This window comes from Gouania willdenowi, chromosome 10 (assembly GCF_900634775.1).
Source record: "Gouania willdenowi chromosome 10, fGouWil2.1, whole genome shotgun sequence".
NCBI lineage: Eukaryota > Metazoa > Chordata > Actinopteri > Blenniiformes > Gobiesocidae > Gouania > Gouania willdenowi.
In genome coordinates this window covers 12847172-12864620 of record NC_041053.1, presented here as the reverse complement: position 1 = coordinate 12864620, position 17449 = coordinate 12847172, and the positions used below count along the sequence as shown (strand labels likewise).

Here is a 17449-nt window from a genome sequence, read left to right as displayed (position 1 = left end):
GTTGCTTCATTATTGGTGCGCATATAAACTGTTCATTACGGTAGTGGCTGCGGTATTACGGTAAAGCTGCTGCTGCTGCTGCTGATAGAGTGAGTGCAGACCGAGCAGCTGTAAATACGCTCACACACGGGCTTTAATCCTGCGGGTAAAACGGTATTTATTCTCTATTTCAATGTATTATTAGCGACAAATATGACGGAAATGTTTTCAAATATGTTTGGGCAAAACGAAGCCCAAGGACCGCCTGGTTCGTCATCTCTCGGCTTCGGACCGGGGAAGCCTCAACCGCCTATGCCGCAGAATGCAGTCTCCATGGCGGGGCAGATGCCAGCGCAGCTCGGGGATGAAGGGCCTGCCCTGCGGAAGCCTGGAGCCATGAATGAACCGTTCTACTTACTACGAGAGCTACCTGGTACTGTGAACATTATGGCACTAATACACATGTTAATGTATTCCTCCAGAAAAAGGTGTTAACGGGCTTTTAAAGCTCTGCGTGTAGTTTGTAGACAATGCTAGTTAATGTGAGCTAACAGGACGAGTGTTGGCGAGGAGAGAGAAAACCTGAATATTTGTCTTATTACTCACCTTTCTTTAACCTTTTAAAGCCAGAGCATGTATTGTACACGCGTTTTAAGATTTAAGTTTACCTTTTAAAGAGAAGCGTTGTGTACGTAACTCATTTACCTCTGTTAAAGACGTTTAATAGAGCTGGGCTATATGGATTAAAACTCATATTTCTATCTTTTTTTTTTCTCAATAAGATCTAAAATGAAAGTAAATTGATATTTTATATTTTCTGTATGGCCAAAATATAAAACTTGATATATTGCCCAGGCCTAACATTTACCCTCTTTGTAAGCTTTAAGAAAACCCTTCTTTACCCAGTGACTTCCTAATTTAACCTCTGCATTGTTTACTGCTTTTTCCCACTTTGTTTTGATGCTGTGCGTCCAGTGGGGAACGAGTTAACGGGTAACACCAACCTGATCACACACTACAACCTGGAGCACGCCTACAACAAGTTCTGTGGGAAGAAGGTGAAGGAGAAGCTCAGCAACTTCTTGCCAGAGTTACCAGGTGAGTGAGTGAGTACAGTGTAGGTGTAAGTGACAATGGTTTTACCTCCGATTGGACAACACAGAACATCCATCTGATAAACTCTGTTTGATGGGTCCGTGTGGAACAGTTAGTTCACTGACATAAATGATTCAAACACACGTTTTCAAATTCCGATTATCCTCCAGCAGTTTTCTATTACATGCTTTAGTACAGTGTTTCTCAAATGGGGGTACGCGCTCTGGCGCTACTGGGGGTATTTGAGAGAGAGAAAGAAAATAAACAAATGAAAGCATTAAAAATATGGGTTTTATGTTTATTTTTAGTTAAAAATGATAATTATACTAAATGTTACTAGCAACTCACAAAACGACAACAAAGACACACTGAATGAGAGAAAAATAACAGAAGCACACAGACATAAGAAACAACCAAATGGCACGAGACACACAAATGCTAATTTAAATAATACCAACAACACACAATATAAGAGACAAATATACCGAATAATAAAAAAACAAATAACAGAATACACAAAAACACAGCATTGAGTTAATGGCCGTTATGTCCCAGTCCGTCACACAGGGAAGACTCTTTCTGACCTCTGATCTTATTTGATGTTTCCTCCTCCTCTTCCTCACCCTGTGCTGCAGGTATGATCGACTGTCCAGGCACTCAGGACGGCAGCTCTTTACGCTCTCTGATCGATAAGCCTCCAGTGTGTGGAAACTCCTTCAGCCCACTGACAGGAACTCTGCTCACAGGCTTCAGACTCCACACAGGACCAGTACGTGCAACTACACTTTATCTCCTGTTAACAATGGCTCTCAACATGAATAAATCGTTTGTACTAAGCATGTGAATCTCCATCACTGACAACGATTTGATACACTACCAGCGATGTGATACATTAGCGATATATTGAATTTCCTGACTATACGATACTAAGAAAAATTCGAGTTTTGATTTTTTTTTTTTTTTTTTTTTTTCCCAATGCACTTAAAAAAGACTGCAACTTTATTATCAAAAGTGCAAATTTATTGCTGTGATTGTGCCCAAGAGTCAAATGCATGGAACAATCCCAAAATATAAAGTAATTGATGCTCTGTCATTCAACAATTTCAAACTTCAACCCAGGTTTAAGCAAAAGTGCATCAGCAACTTTACAGTAGCTTAAATTTTCTGATTAAGAAATCAGATAACTACATATTTTATAACATATAACATTACAATTTAAAAAAGTAATAAACTCTTCCACTAGCATCTCAGTATAGTGTGAATAAAACATTAAACATGCCTGTGGCACACATATAGCCTACTCAATGGGTAAACACATGTAAACAAAGAGGGGGCGGGCTCACATCGCGCTACAGTAACCCACAAGGACGGAATGCGAAAAAGTCTGAAAAAATTGTGGTGGGGAAAAAAACCCAAAAAAATTATAATAAAAAAATCTAATTTTTTTTTTTTTTTTTTTTTTTAACTCGAATTTGCAAAATAAATATAATTTTTATTTTTCAAATTCAATTAATCGATTACATCAGTGACTTAAAGTGACACTTTTAATAGTGCAATGTCCATATTCCTGTCTGCTACAGATACTAATATGAACTGTTCAGCAGGTATTAGGCTAATACAGTAGTGAGGAGCAGAAAGCATTAACATGTCTAATATGAATAATACTTATAATAATAACCTTTCACAATGAGGTATTAAATGACTGCTTGTGCAAAGAGAGATGCAACTATTATTTGTCACTAGTCATAGCTGTGGTAAACAGTCATATTCAACGTCCAAAAGATAAACTAAAGAATAAAATGAAATAAAATACACTTTTGACAAAAGGTCTTGCTTCGGTTATGGCTTTATTACGGTTAGCGGGAGCTGCCTGAGTACCGCCTTGGACTAAGTTATTAGAGGAACTTTTCTCACCTGTTTTACTGGAGCTCTGATGCTTCAGATGAATCAGAGTTATGGGGAGGAGCAGCACCGTATCCATACTAGTGAGCCCCTCAGTTTGTGTCAGGTTTAGCAGCACAGCATTCTTTATAAACCTCCTGCTTCTGGTCAAGTTCACCATCTTTCTATGGCTTGATTTGAAGTTTTTAGGTGTGTCATAAATCTCATCTATAGCTGCTGCTGCTCTCACTGACCTCTGTGTTGTTATAACGTTGTACCAATCTGCTTCCCAGCTTCAGTCCATGTTCAAAACAAAACGTGAAGCAGTGATGGTGCATTCAGTGTGCCTCGGAAACACAGGATAATGAAATACAACATGAAAAAAACCCCTGAAAATAGGAACAAGTGGGTCAGAAAATGGAGGGATGAATGAAAAAATAGATGCCAACATAGATTTTACTGATGCATCTTCATTTCACCCGTAAATTGTAGTGATTTTACACGTTTTGTATCTAGATACCGGTTAATCTCCACATGCTAAGTCTGCACTCAACAATAATCCATCCCGAGGCGACACTGTTTCATTCTCTTCTCACATTATGTTGTTCACAGCTCCCAGAACAGTACAGACTAATGCACATACAGCCACCAAAGAAGAAGAGCAAACACAAGCACAAGCATCATCGACCACAGGATCCTTTACCACAAGGTAGAACTCAATAAATATAAACGCAATGTTTCCACGCAGCTGACATGTTTGTTTACCCTCACAGAAACACCGTCAGACTCCGATCCCAAGAAGAAGAAGAAGAAGAGGGACGATGATCCCGACCGCAAGAAAAAGAAGAAAGACAAGAAGAAGAAGAAGGTAAAAAGAACACCCAGTTTAGCTTTATTTTAAATACCATCAAAATGCATTTTTCTTGTTTTTTAAAGCATATCCAAGCTAACCTTTTGGTGTGCAATTAAATTCCCTTTCAGGAATACAAATACTGTTATATACTCTACATACATGTGTATACTTTCAGCTGAGATGATGAAATTATCCTCTAGGGCCTGTACTACGAAGCTAGATTACCTCTTATCGTGCTAACTTTCGAGATTTAATGAGTGTGTGCTGGACTGCGAAGCTGGCTAACGTCTTACGGAGCTAAATCACCATGGTAACTTAGGCTGAACGACTAACCTGATCTGGACCAGGTTTTGTTCTGGATAAGATCGAGCGAGTACTAAAGTCCCGCCTCCTGACCAATCAGTTCTCTTGGAAAACGACCTGTCCAATAAAAGGAGGATCATTGTGAACACTGTGATGCTGACAGGAGAGAGAATATTTATTCTTTCATTTACCATGACATCCTATAGGAATTATAGAGATTTTGATCTGATTACTGATAAAGTAAAATAAGTAAAACAAGTCAGATGATAAAGCCTGAGGGCATTAGGCACTTTCAGATCGATACATGAATGAATTAATTAATTCATATATTCTGGGGTGACGTAGATAGTCTCAGTCCTGTAAGATAATATAGATATATTCCACTTATGATGTAGGCTGATGAACGAAGCATCAGAGCCACAGACGAGGTAAAAGTGAAACTGATCAGTGTCTGTTTATTATCTCACTAATTAAGGTATTAACACATCAATTCCTGCATTAATTACTTCCTGCTTTTTCTGAAGCAACAGTTTTGGTTTTGGTCTGAATTATAGATTTTTGAAGAATTATTCCTCAATTGTGACGTAAATTGCTCTCCAGTTTCTCTGTGATTGGTCTGACGCTGTAATCTCACTAGAGTGCGTACGTAGCCAGGCTGGAATCAACTAGCTTAACTTATTGAGTTGTAATCGAGTTTTGTAGGACAGCTGCTCCCTGACGGAGAATGTTTGGTTCGGTGAAGTCCGCTAACGGAGATAAATCCAGGATATCATTATCATGCTTTGTAGTGCAGGCCCTAAGAGTTTCTTTACTGTCATGGTTCTTTGGCTTTTTAATTAATCTTTAGTTTATTATGGTTTTATTGGTTGAATGGTGACCTGCTTACACACATAAATTATGAAAATATATTCTTACACCAGTTTACATGAAAATAAATATTATTTTATTATAAATATTAACAGCATCAAACACTTCTATGGAAGAGGGTTAGGGCCAGTGAAAGAAACAAAACAAAAAAAAATACAAGGTCCAGTATTTTTTTTATTATTAATGTTCTCAGAACATTGATAATAAATACCTTGTTTTTTTTCAGTGGCCCTAATCGTAATGAGGTTTCAAACTCATTTTAACCCATGCCCACATATATATATATATATATATATATATATATATATATATATATAGACACATACTTTCACGTACAGCACACTTTGGCGTCAAGTGATAAATGAATAAATAAATAGAACTCTACTTATTTCTTTGATTTACTGCAAAGACGTATTTATACATTATGAAGATGTTGACATTAATAAACTATTTACTTTTCCAACATATCTAATAAAATACTGTAGCTTCAGTTGATTTACATTTATGTGCATTTCATCTGACTGAACCTGTTTCCTGGTTAATATCTTGCACCTTGGTTTGTCTTTGATGGCCTGGATTTGGCCCGCGGACCTTGACTTTGACACACGTGGTTTAGAAAGTATCAGGATTTGTTTCCCTTTGTTTCAAACATGTGAATTCCTGTGACTTTGTTAGCCATTGTGTTTATATTCACTCACAATTCTTCCTTTCATCACAATAAGTGATCAATCATGTCTTTGATCGTCTGTGATCCAACACGAGTGTATCAGGATTATTAATCACTGTGTTTATGTTCTCACTCTTTGTGTTTAGAACCGTCACAGCCCCGACCATCCTGGCCTCACAGGATCACAACCCAACAGCAACAGCCTCAGATAGTGTGTGTGTGTGTGTGTGTGTGTGTGTGTGTGTGTGTGTGTGTGTGTGTGTGTGTGTGTGTGTGTGTGTGTGTGTGTGTGTGTGTGTGTGTGTGTGTGTGTGTGTGTGTGTGTGTGTGTGTGTGTGTGTGTGTGTGTGTGTGTGTGTGTGTGCGTGCGTGCGTGCGTGAAGAAAAGCAGACGGTTGTGTGAGTGCGAGCAGGATAATGTGAGATGTGTGCGTAATCATTTTTGTTCAGTTATCTTTTGATACATTCAAATAAAAAATGTGTGAAACATCTTTTTATCATTAGGGTCTGAAGGCCATACTGGCCACAGGAACCTATTGTTCTTGCTTTTCTTGGGTATTTTCTGTTTAGCCCCTTAGAATGTTTAAAGTCTCACACCTCAGGTCTGCTGAACTATTAGATATTTTAGCGCAATGAAAATAATGCGTGCATGGCGTGCATTATAGGCGCCAAAATACGATGGAACCGCACGACCGGCAGGTTTCCCCGATTCATACGAACTTTGCAACATTTATTCTTGACCCCAAGATGAACAAAAAGTTACAATGACTCACGCACAAAACCAAACAGGAAGTCAGCCATCCTGAGTCAAAGTTCAAAAATGGCGAAACGCATTGCACGAACTCGTCTGAGGGGCTTCAACCGATTAACTTCAAACTCGGTTAGAACACTTAGGACCCACTGAAGATTAAAACAAATTGAAATAATGTGCGTATCTTTTAATGGTTTGGTCGTGGCGCCGACGCAAAGTTGCAGTGCTAATTTCTGAAGCACGCCACAATTTCAAAAAGCCCATAACTCTGACGCACAAAGTTCAATCAGCCTCAAATTTCCCACAAATCACATTTGACCAAGCCTATTTATGACTGCCTTGAAACATTTCCCATCATGCCTTGCCTTTTTGACTGGCGCAATGTTTTCACTGTTAGCAACTATGGCACACCAAAATAAAAAAATGCATATAACTTACTATACAAAGCTCAAGCTGCTTCATATTTGATACACATGATGACTGTCTATCCCTAAACAAGACTCATTGCAATAATTACCCATCATGCCTTGCATTCTCAGAGGGTGGCGCTTTTAGTGGAGTCCGATGCTAACAGCTCTAGCGGAAAGACAATATGTCACGTCGACTTCAAATTAATGTTGGATGAATCTTAAGATGGGACCAGGTCGCTGATGAAGAAAAAACATTCTGTGATCAGTGGGAGGGGCCTATGATGTTACTGGAAAATCCTTCGCCATCACTTTCTAAATGAATAATAGAAAAACCACTATAACTCATACAGTATACAATGTTCAAACAGCCTCATATATGATGCACATGATGACTGTCCAGCCCTAAACAAGAATCAATATGAAAATGACCCATCATGCTTTGCGTTCTCAGATGGCGCACACCATAATAGAAAACTGATATAACTTTCATATACAAAGTTCAAACAGTCTCATATTTGATAGACATGGGTTACCGACCCCGGCCACTTCTTCAGACCCTACGACGCCGCTTGCAGCTTTAATTATTGTTGTTATTATTATTCATCTGACACACACAGGAAACACAAAGGCACTCAGAGGGGAATACACAACTTGCATATGTACATTTATTTGTTATACAGAAGCTATAAGATTGATTGAAAATATCAAGAAAATGTACATGTTTTGTGACAAATATTCACTCTAAATATAACAGAAAAAGTGGGTGAAGCACTTTGTAGTTGTTTGTATGGTACTAACCGCCAATTTCCACTGGATGCGTAACAGCAACGGAGTTGATTATGTTTCTGTTAAAGTTAATTTTCGTCTATTTTTTTTTTTCCGTACGCTGGAGCTAAAATGCATAAATTCAGCAAAAATAATGTGGGACAGGAAGTAGTGCAGACGCATAATAAAACTTTAATTTTCAAAATAAAATACTCGGTTATCAAGGCGAATCGACGATATCACCTGAATCCTCGCCACAACAGTAGGGCTGGGTGATATGGAACAAAACTCATCTCGATCATTTTTCTCAAAGTGACAATATACAATATAACTCAATATTTTTAATACAAATAAAGTCTGAACAGAAAGACAATTTCGGGTTGAATGTGCTGATGCAAAATGCCACACAGGCACATTAGCTTTTTCTCCTATAAGGGACAGCACGTGTGAGTGAGTCCTGTAGTGTGCTTGTTTAGGGGAAGGTCTGGATTAGAACCCACTCAGAAATCCATCAAACTGAGCTTAATGTTCTGAGAAATAGTGAAAGCAGCGACTCCTTAAATGAGCATTTTAATACAAAATGAGCTATAAAATAATATTTTGTTATTGGCAATATTGTAATTTTGTATATCAGCAAAATAGAAAACTTAATAAATCTCTATATTACACAGCTCTATGCAACAAATACACATTACAGACTATTGTTCCTGTAAAGATTCTTCTTCTTGGATTTTTGAGGCCCTTCCCGTGGGTGCAATTTCATGAAATTTGACAGGACGATAAAGTTTGGTGAAAATTTTAACGTGTCGTTTTTTTGGTGCAATTTCGGTGCTCACTTTTGCCACCTAGCATTTGTAACTTTCAACTGGTTTAAACTAGCTGGATGACATTCGGTAGGTATATGCAGTGGACCGTGACTAGCAAAAATAATTTGGACCAATAACCTAAATTGAACAGGAAGTCTGTATTTTTGAATTTTTGACCAAACCACACAGGTTATGCAGCGGAGACGTCACGGAGCAGTTATGCATCCAGTGGAAATTCGGAGTAAAGCTAGAAACATAGCAGCTACATAAATACACATCTTACAATCAAAGATGGAATTAAGGCAGTGTTGGTGTACAGCATGATGTCAGTTATTTTATCCCTGAGGATAATTCACTAAATGACTGAATTAGGTCATTTAAATCTGGCTTTGGCTGACAGAGGTGATTGTTTGGCACTTTTGAGACTCGCAGACGACGAACAACTCACAGCTCTTGATGATTTTACAAAGAGAAACAGAAACAAATGAAGTCAACAATAATGAAACTATACATTAATGGACGTTTTTATACCTTTTGCACACACATTTTTGCATCAATTTGGGAAAACGGCTTTGTTGCAGCTCGACGTACACAAACATCCAATTTACACACGTTTGTCCACAGTTTGTCTCCTTAGCAAATAGTCACAGCATTACATTGTACACACATAAAGTAAGCAGAATATACAACACCAGACAGGTCTTTTTACAGAAAAACAAAAAAAAAATATTTAGCTCAGGTCAGGGTTGGGGTCAATTATAATTGAAATTGCGTAGTTGACGTTGCCGTCGTAATTGTAATGAAATTGGAATTGAGTTCAGATAATTGACTTTGTAATTTTAATTGCCATGAAAAGTCTATTAAAAATGTCAATTATAATTTAACTCTAAACCATGTTATAGTTCTATGTACAGTTCTACACATATGTAGTTAACAAATATTTAAATATGTTTCATATTAAGCTTTCCCACATTTTACCATTAAAAAATAAAATATAAATCAAGGGTTATACTGACACAAAAAAGGCTCAAACACCCACACCAAAAATATTAACACCTATATTTTCATTGATTAGGAAGCATAGCACAATAACCAATATAAAGGAAATAAATTAGATGATAGATATTAGTTTTGAGTGTATTTTACAGCTGATTTATCATAATAGATGCTAACAGAAAGCTTACACAAGAGGAAAATTAACTTATTTTCATTGTGATTAATTGTAATTGAACTTTACTAAATGAGAACGTAATTGTAATTGACATTCTTTCTGAAGATAAAAAAAAATTGTAATTTCATTGTATTTGGGGAAAAAATGCTGGTCACTGAATTGTAACTGAACATGGGCAATTGAAAATGTAATTATAACTGAAAAATGTAATTGAGCCCAACCCTGGCGCAGGTTCAATCATTGATTTTCCAAATATTAAGCAACACTCCAATCACCTGAGCTTTACTCAAAGCTCACTACCACACATCCCTTTTTAAACACCACTGCAACTGGAGTATAAAAATACACTTAAATACATATTTTATACACACACTAGTTCATTTTGGTGCATAAAGCAGTACAAAGTGTTTCCATAACACACGACGGGTCCAAAAAAACAATCATTCAAAATCAGTTACATTTTGTCATTGTGAAATGTTTCCTTCCATGAATATTCCTAAATACGTTACGTGATTTTTCACTCTGGAAAGAAGAACACACACGACTGGAGACGGAGGAAAAAAGGCATCCGATGAAATGACTTTAATGCTAAAAGGTTCCTAAGGACAAACGGAGGGGTTGGTTGCAGAGAGACAGTACACAAAAGAAGGAAACAAGAGGTAGATGATGTGTATCTGCAACCAAACTTTAAAAGAGCTCTGCTGCTCACATTAAAGCTGATATCTGGAGTTTCTGAGAAATCTGTTTATTTATGATTCTTTTGAAATGCAAAAAAATACCTACCTAGTCTTTCACTATGGTCTACAGCCTATGGTCATTCATATACATTAATGTATATAAGTCCCGCCTTCGTCCTATAGACCCCTATACAAATTTTAAAAAACCACCGTGAAAACCCAGCCAATAGGCTTCGACTTCCTGTAACGGACACTGTCAATCAAAGTGAATGTGGAACTGTGCACGGAAACAAGGTCACAACAGCAAACAGGTAAATATGATTTTGGCTCTTACCTCAAAAATGTCCATCGCCAAAAGACTAACGATGACCCATAGACCTATATCAATGCGACCTTGTTATGTTCGTGCAGAAAAGTAGAGGCGTGGCTTCTGGTAGATTGGCAGAGGCAGTGGGACGAAGTGGAGCGGTTTAAGGCGGGACATCGAGACGTTTCTCAGAAACTCTGGATAGCAGCTTTAAAGACGCATCATCATTAAAACAAAAGTGATTATTCTCTGCACGTGAATATTAATGCTTCTGTGTGTGCGTTTGTCACCCTTTCTAATGGAAATACGCTACACAACTAAGGATAAAGTGTCACTTTACACGCTAGTCTTTGGTGTTAGCGAGTAAAGCTAAAGTCATTGAAAATCCTATGATAGCATTTCAAGTACTTTGAAATTCCTAGTTTGTTTCTGCACACGGCTGCAGTGAAATCTATGGCTTTGACTCCAAGAACAAGGAGGTGGTGGTGGTGGTGAACCAAATTAGCACCAGTTATGCTCAAGTCAGGTCTATTATTGTGAAATATGGATGCAGCACATCTTGAAACCTGGAGGGCTTCTTTTTTTTTTACTGTGCGTGAGGGCTTTTCATTTGTAACAGTTGAAATAAGGCACAGGTTGCTAACTGTAGTCAGTCCTCGGGTGTCGATGAAGAGGGATTGAACATGTTTTGGTGGTAAGAGTTTAAGCCTCCACAGCAGCAGCAGCAGCGTGGCCGTTAGTATGAGCTTTGTATCCGTTGGTCTCCGTGTGTTTCAGTGCCTCCATCTCCTTGCTGGCAGCCTGCTTGTCTCTGGCCTCCTTCTCCCTCAGCAGGTGTCTGCGGTGGTAGAAGAGGTAGCCTGGCAGCAGGAAGCCGGCCAGAGAGAAGATCAGCAGGCCCACGTTGATCTGTGAGGGGAGAAGAAGACGTTACCATTACCATCGCCTCTTTATCTCAGAGGAATGCACAGTGTAGGCCTCAGAAATCAATAGATCAAAGTTTTTTTGGTAACACTTTACTTGAAGTTTTATACTTAAAGGCTGACATTACATTGTCATTATTAGAGAGGTAACGATTATTCATAAGGCAGTTAAGAATCGATTCATAGGTATCACGGTTCACATCGATGCTCTGAAAATTGAATCGCAGCAGAGGGCGCTATATATTTACAGATAGACACTGCCTACAAAAATTGCCAACATAGCTCCAAAGGTGTCATCATTTAGCGAATGACTCTTAATGATAGCCTAAATGACACTTTATTCATGCTAATGACAGCGTAATGTCAGCCTTATGTATAAAACTTCAAGTAAAGTGTTACCGATTGGGTTTGATGCCATCACAAACATTTAGTTTGTTGACAAATTGACATTTGTACGGTGAACATTTTAGTAAGGGACTAAATGGTCCATAGACTGGTACTGGTTTGGGACCACTGCCATAAAGTCCATTAGGAGTGAGAGCAGAAGCTCAAAGGTTTCAAAATATGGTCTAATGTCATCTACAGGGGACGGAATTGAAAATAAATACTAAACTAAAATGACAGATATCAGTGTGTCTCACCCAGTAAGCATTTCCATTCAGCGGTCCGACCATGGCGATGAAGAGTGGCTGCTGCAGCAGAGCCACCAAAGCGCTGATCATGGACTGGAGACCAGTCAGGGTTCCAAAGTGGTTGGACGGGTATCTGTGGGAAACAGAAAAAAGACGTTGACATTTGGACCAACAGAACCAGCACTACATCCTTCATTACAAAAACTGAGTTCAAACTAAGTTCAAACCCAAAAACTGGAATATTTGTCCAATCTGGCAACCCTGTATGAACCAAACGCACATCAACATCTCTTTTCAGAATTAGATGCTTAAATATGGGCACCCTGAAGGTCCATAACACTTAGAATATTAAATTGCTAGTGGAAACAGATTGACTGTATTGGTTTTATTGGGACATATGAAGGGTTTAATCAAACACCTGTGTGATTTTTCTAATACCAGCTGAGCTCCACCTTTAACATCTGGTTGCTTTTATCTCATTGTAAAGCACTGCATTAGCTTTGATGTTGAATTGGTTTGAAGAAATAACATTTAATGGGTCAGAAAACACTTAGGGTCACTGATATATCAAGGTTCTCAGCAGGAATGTTTCACAGTGTAGCCTGTAGGGTGTTTTAGAGGGGTTCAGGGGTACGTTTTGATATCTATAACCCCCTGAAACACTATTTCCTACATTTTGAGGGACACATGTTGTGAAGTAAAGTAAAACATTTTTTCAATCCTCAATCCTTACTTTATAGCCAAAAGTTATTTGTTGAATTATTATTTATTTATGTATCTATTAGTGGAGGACCTGAGTCCACAGAGAAGCACAAGTGGGTGTTATTACATTCATCTCCTTTCTCTGTGCTGTTTCTTGTGGCAAGAGCAAAGATGACATTTTTTTCTTCAAATTTAAATCAGGTACTGCATTGTGTGGGACCTGCAGTAATTATTATGACTGTTATGGACATGCCCCCCAACTCATTAATTTTATGTTTTTCTGTTGATTGTTTTTGTTTAGATTATGGAGCACACTGATTATATTGGACGGTTATTATGGGTTACAAAGCGGAGGATGCACACAGGCAATATCAGGGCAGCTAAGTGGCTGCAGGGTCTTCAGGTGAAGGCGGGAGCGTCAGAGTAAATTGCCTGTATCAAATAGACAGTGCGGCTGATGTATGTGTTTCAAAAAGAGAGTTTAAGCATCACAGGAACGCCTGGAAGTCCCTTTTGTGTCCAAGTGTGCAACAATTATTACAACAGTTCTGATTAAAATAGGAAAAAAACAACAGAAAAGTCCCCTACGCCAGTTGAAACACAGCGTAGGGGGCTTATGATGTGGGACCAATTAGTGACCCTTGTATTTTCATTTCTATCATAATTTTGTGTGTTTTTGGTGTCATTTTTTTGTATGTTGTTGGTATTACATAGCTGTCATTTGGTTGTTTCTTATGTATTTTTGTATATTTTGTCGTGATCTTGTGTACTTTTCTCTCATTCTCTGTGTCTTTGTTGTTGTTTTGTGTGTTGCTGGTAATAGTATTTTTCTCTCTTGGTGTGTGTGTTTTGGGTGTCATTTTGTGTATTTTGTTGTTGTTTGTCTATTCTTTTTATTATTCGGTATATCTTTCTATTATTTTGTGCATTTTTGATGTCTTTTTGTGAATTGTTGGTAGTATTTAGTATGATTATCATTTTTAACTGAAATAAATACTATAAAACTCCATATTTTTATGCTTTCATTAGTTAATTTTCCTCTCTATCTCTCTCAAGTACCTCCTGTAGTGCCACTGTGTCCTTTGTATTCCATTGTAGAATGACTTCATATTGCTCCGTTTACACTGAATGGGAAAAAGTATCAAGTAGACAGTGAGACTCACACAGCAGCATAAAGACCTCCACAGCAGGAGTGGATGAAGCCTCGCACCATCGTGTGCAGAATGAAGGTCAAAATCTGAAGGAGAATAAAAGAACCGTCAGCATCTATTAACAGCATTTGATTTGTAACGTATGTGTGTGTGTGTGTGTGTGTGTGTGTGTGTGTGTGTGCGTGTGCGTGTAGTACCTGTAGAGGCATGTTGTCGATCAGGCAGCACACTCCAAAGATGAGCAGCAGCAGGTTAGTGAGGATGAAAGCTTTCATGGCGTTCGTCACCTTCTGGATCTTTCTGTCTCTCTTGGATCCACTCGTCAGCCTTGAGACGTGCACAAAGCTTTGACGTGAATCAACTGTTTCTTCGCTCATCAGAGGGGTATTCCAGAAAGGAGGATCAACAAACTCTGAGTTTATCCCTAAACTCTGGGTCAACATACCCCACCATGGGAAACTGAGTATGATTCCATTACAGCTGGTATGAAGTGGGTCAATCAACCCTGAGTATGTAAACGTATGCGCACGAGAGCAATAAAAAGCCATCATTAATGGAGCAAAGATAACACGAACCACCATGACAACCACCTGTAAGAGAATGATTTATTCACCCCAATGGGTGAAATAAGCAGGTGTTCACACAGAACGCCATGTCCTTACCCGCTGCGCCACCGTAACAATCAAACAATGAAACTAACTTTACGGTTGCTATGTGTATATCCAGCTGTATTACAGTAAGAAATAATGAAAATGTCAAGCCTTAAATGTGTATTCCTTTAAATTGACTTTTACCCTTTACATTTGCCACAGGTTTGTACCCTGGGAACTTTACTACAGACGTCAGTAGGCGTTTTAATGCAGATCAAACTTTCTGATTGCCTTGCATACAGAGCCTTTCACTAAATGCTCTGCATCACCAACGTTATAAAGAAAACTACAGTTTGCAAAAAAAACGTAGAGCAGTACAACATTAGAAACGATGTAAGCGCGTCTGTGGTTTGTGTGATGTTACTAATGTGTGTCAGAAACCTGCCAGCGAGCAGGTTCAGTTCATGGAGAATGTTACCATGGTGACATACTCAGAGTAGAACATACCTCAGGTTCAAGAATGGAATACTCAGAGTTTCCTTCATTTGAGCCCGAACATACTCAGAGTTTGAACATAACCCTCTTTCTGGAATACCCCTCAGGCCTGAGGATGGACTTGTTTCCAAACATCTTCCTACCTCTGCTCCGCCCCCGCTGAGCTGCTCTTCTCATCGTTGCACTCCTTCATCCTCCAGTCCATGATGTAGCCAATCAGAGGACACGTGACCAAGCACAGCAGCTGCAGCGTCCCAAAGATGGACGAGTAGAAACTCACTGGAAAAGGTTGGAAATGTTCTTTAATAAACAGAGCCAATGGGACACTTTTCAGCAGAGGAAACCAGCTCACCTTTCTCCTGTGCCTCCATCACCAGCTCATCAGAGGCTGAAATGTGACAAAGAAAAAAAACTAATTCTGACAACACGTTTCAAACAATTGATTCATTCACAATAATTAAAGGAAATGGCAACAAATGTTTGAGCATCAGTCCACTCACGGTGCTCTTCCCCGTGTGTGACGTAGAACTCCAGCATCTTGTTCATGGCCCCCATAAAGAAGATGATCCTGAGCTGGGACATGCTCATAGTGATCAGACTCCAGAGGAAGATAGGAGAGAACACAGAGCGACGGAAAGGGACAGAATCTGAACAGAGAGGAGGGAGATCATTTTCCAACAATCAGCGTCACAAAGCAAACATCTTATTACACGTGACGCTGCTGGAGACAAACATTTTTTTTTAAATCAGATAAATCCACCGTAAACACTGTTTGTTGACATTTTTAAAAGGTTTCGCACATTGCATTGTGGGATGTGGAGTCCTGTAGAAGAATGCATAGAAGTGTTTTTACTTCATTCTTCCTGAGCTTTAATGCTGTTGCCACAAACGTGTGCTACAGTGACACTGCTGAAAGTACAGGATTAAAAGTACTCAAGTTACTGTAAATGAGTTGCTTTTATAGACATACTTGTACTTATTGAGCATATTTCTAAATCAGTCATTTTACTTGTATTTAAGTACGTTTTTAAATGAGTAAAGTAATTTATTACATTTCTACACCCAACCGTTCCTGAGTAAATTATTATATGTTGTTTTAAAATGATCAACGGACATTGTGAGACCACAAGAAAATTAAATGACCAGACAACAATGAAATAATCCATATGTTCTTAGTTGTCATTTCTGATCAAAGCCCAGCCAATATATTGGGGTTCAGGTTGTGGTTTCTACCTCACAGCTTTGATTGTTGTAAATGTCTATTGTATTTGTATTATTATTATTATTTGTCTTATTTTATTTTTTACGACTGTAATGAGTGCACTTGTATATAATCCTTATTTATTTAACAGTCCTTTATTTAATGATGTATGTTTTTTTCTTTCTCTTTCTTTCTTTGTTTAGTATTTATTCTTTTTATTTGTAATATTTATTGAGCGTCTGTAATGTAAGTATCAGAATCAGAATCAGAATGCCTTTATTGTCATTATACAATTGCACAACAAAATGATTTGGCTTCACCTTAAAGTGTGCAAAGCTAAAAAGAAAAAAATCACATTAGTGGAATATAAAATAGACACTAATTAAGCTAAGATGGGCTATGTATGTATGTATGTATGTATGTATGTATGTATGTATGTATGGTAGGAGTTATTTACAGGTAGCAGCACAGTAAATTATGATTAGATCTTGCAGAAATATAAAATAAATATTTTTACAGTATGAGATGAAAACTATTGTAGAAACATGAAAATATAAGTATTTTCCCCCTGGGATAAATAAAGTACTTCTGATTCTGATGTTGTTACCCACATGGTACATTTGGCATGGCACAGTTTTAGAGTTCATAAATGTAAAGCCTTCATTTCAAATTGAATTCGTTGGGGTTATTTTTTTTTAATTAATAATTGTAGATTTTGACAAACCTTTTATTTTATACAGATGCCTTTGTGGAAAATAAATTAGGTTCCAATTGTGTAAGATTTGGTCTCTTCCTTTTTAAGTTTATACATGAGATGTTTACTGTATGTACATAAGGGAACCATGGTAAGATTTATTAACAAAAAATAAACATGGGGGGTGAAAGTAACTTTTACTTTGAGTACTATTTAAATAAGCAAATTTTTAATTGTACTTGAGTATTTTATGTATGACTTACTTGTACTTGAGTACAATTTCAAACAAGTAACAGTACTTCTACTTGAGTAGAATATATTAGTACTCTTTACACCTCTGGTTATTTTGGGGTTCACGTGGAAAGATCCAAATCTGGCAGAATTTGAACTTATGGAGAGAGGTGATGTCACTGGGAATACTGGGAACAAACTACAACAAAGATGGAGTCAAGAGAATCACTGTCCTGCTTTTGTGGTGAACAAACACAATAAATAACAGTAAGAATGAAGTAAAAACACATCAATACGT

General features: G+C 37.9%; 2 protein-coding genes across 3 annotated transcripts in view; one reads left to right on the top strand and one right to left on the bottom strand.

The window, feature by feature from the left end:
• The first annotated feature begins 51 nt into the window (after positions 1-51).
• med19a (mediator complex subunit 19a) lies at positions 52-6136 on the top strand. 2 transcript variants are annotated; one of them, XM_028458709.1, is made up of 7 exons: positions 52-412; positions 955-1077; positions 1710-1843; positions 3568-3664; positions 3729-3823; positions 5792-5856; positions 5965-6136. In XM_028458709.1, coding segments are annotated over exons 1-7 (735 nt in total). In that variant the 5' UTR covers positions 52-192; the 3' UTR covers positions 5966-6136. The 2 variants fall into 2 exon arrangements, with proteins under 2 accessions (XP_028314510.1, XP_028314509.1); XM_028458708.1 differs by having other exon boundaries at positions 5792-5861; positions 5970-6136.
• A 4301-nt stretch (positions 6137-10437) lies between these two features.
• Positions 10438-17449, bottom strand: part of slc43a1a (solute carrier family 43 member 1a) — a 47850-nt gene continuing 40838 nt past the window's right edge. Inside the window, exons 9-15 of the mRNA XM_028460105.1 lie at positions 15526-15672; positions 15378-15413; positions 15169-15304; positions 14138-14267; positions 13953-14026; positions 12097-12220; positions 10438-11441 (exon numbers count right to left, since the gene is read on the bottom strand). Coding sequence (XP_028315906.1) covers positions 11235-11441; positions 12097-12220; positions 13953-14026; positions 14138-14267; positions 15169-15304; positions 15378-15413; positions 15526-15672 — 854 coding nt within the window. The 3' untranslated portion in view covers positions 10438-11234. The remainder of the gene's footprint in view (positions 11442-12096; positions 12221-13952; positions 14027-14137; positions 14268-15168; positions 15305-15377; positions 15414-15525; positions 15673-17449) is intronic.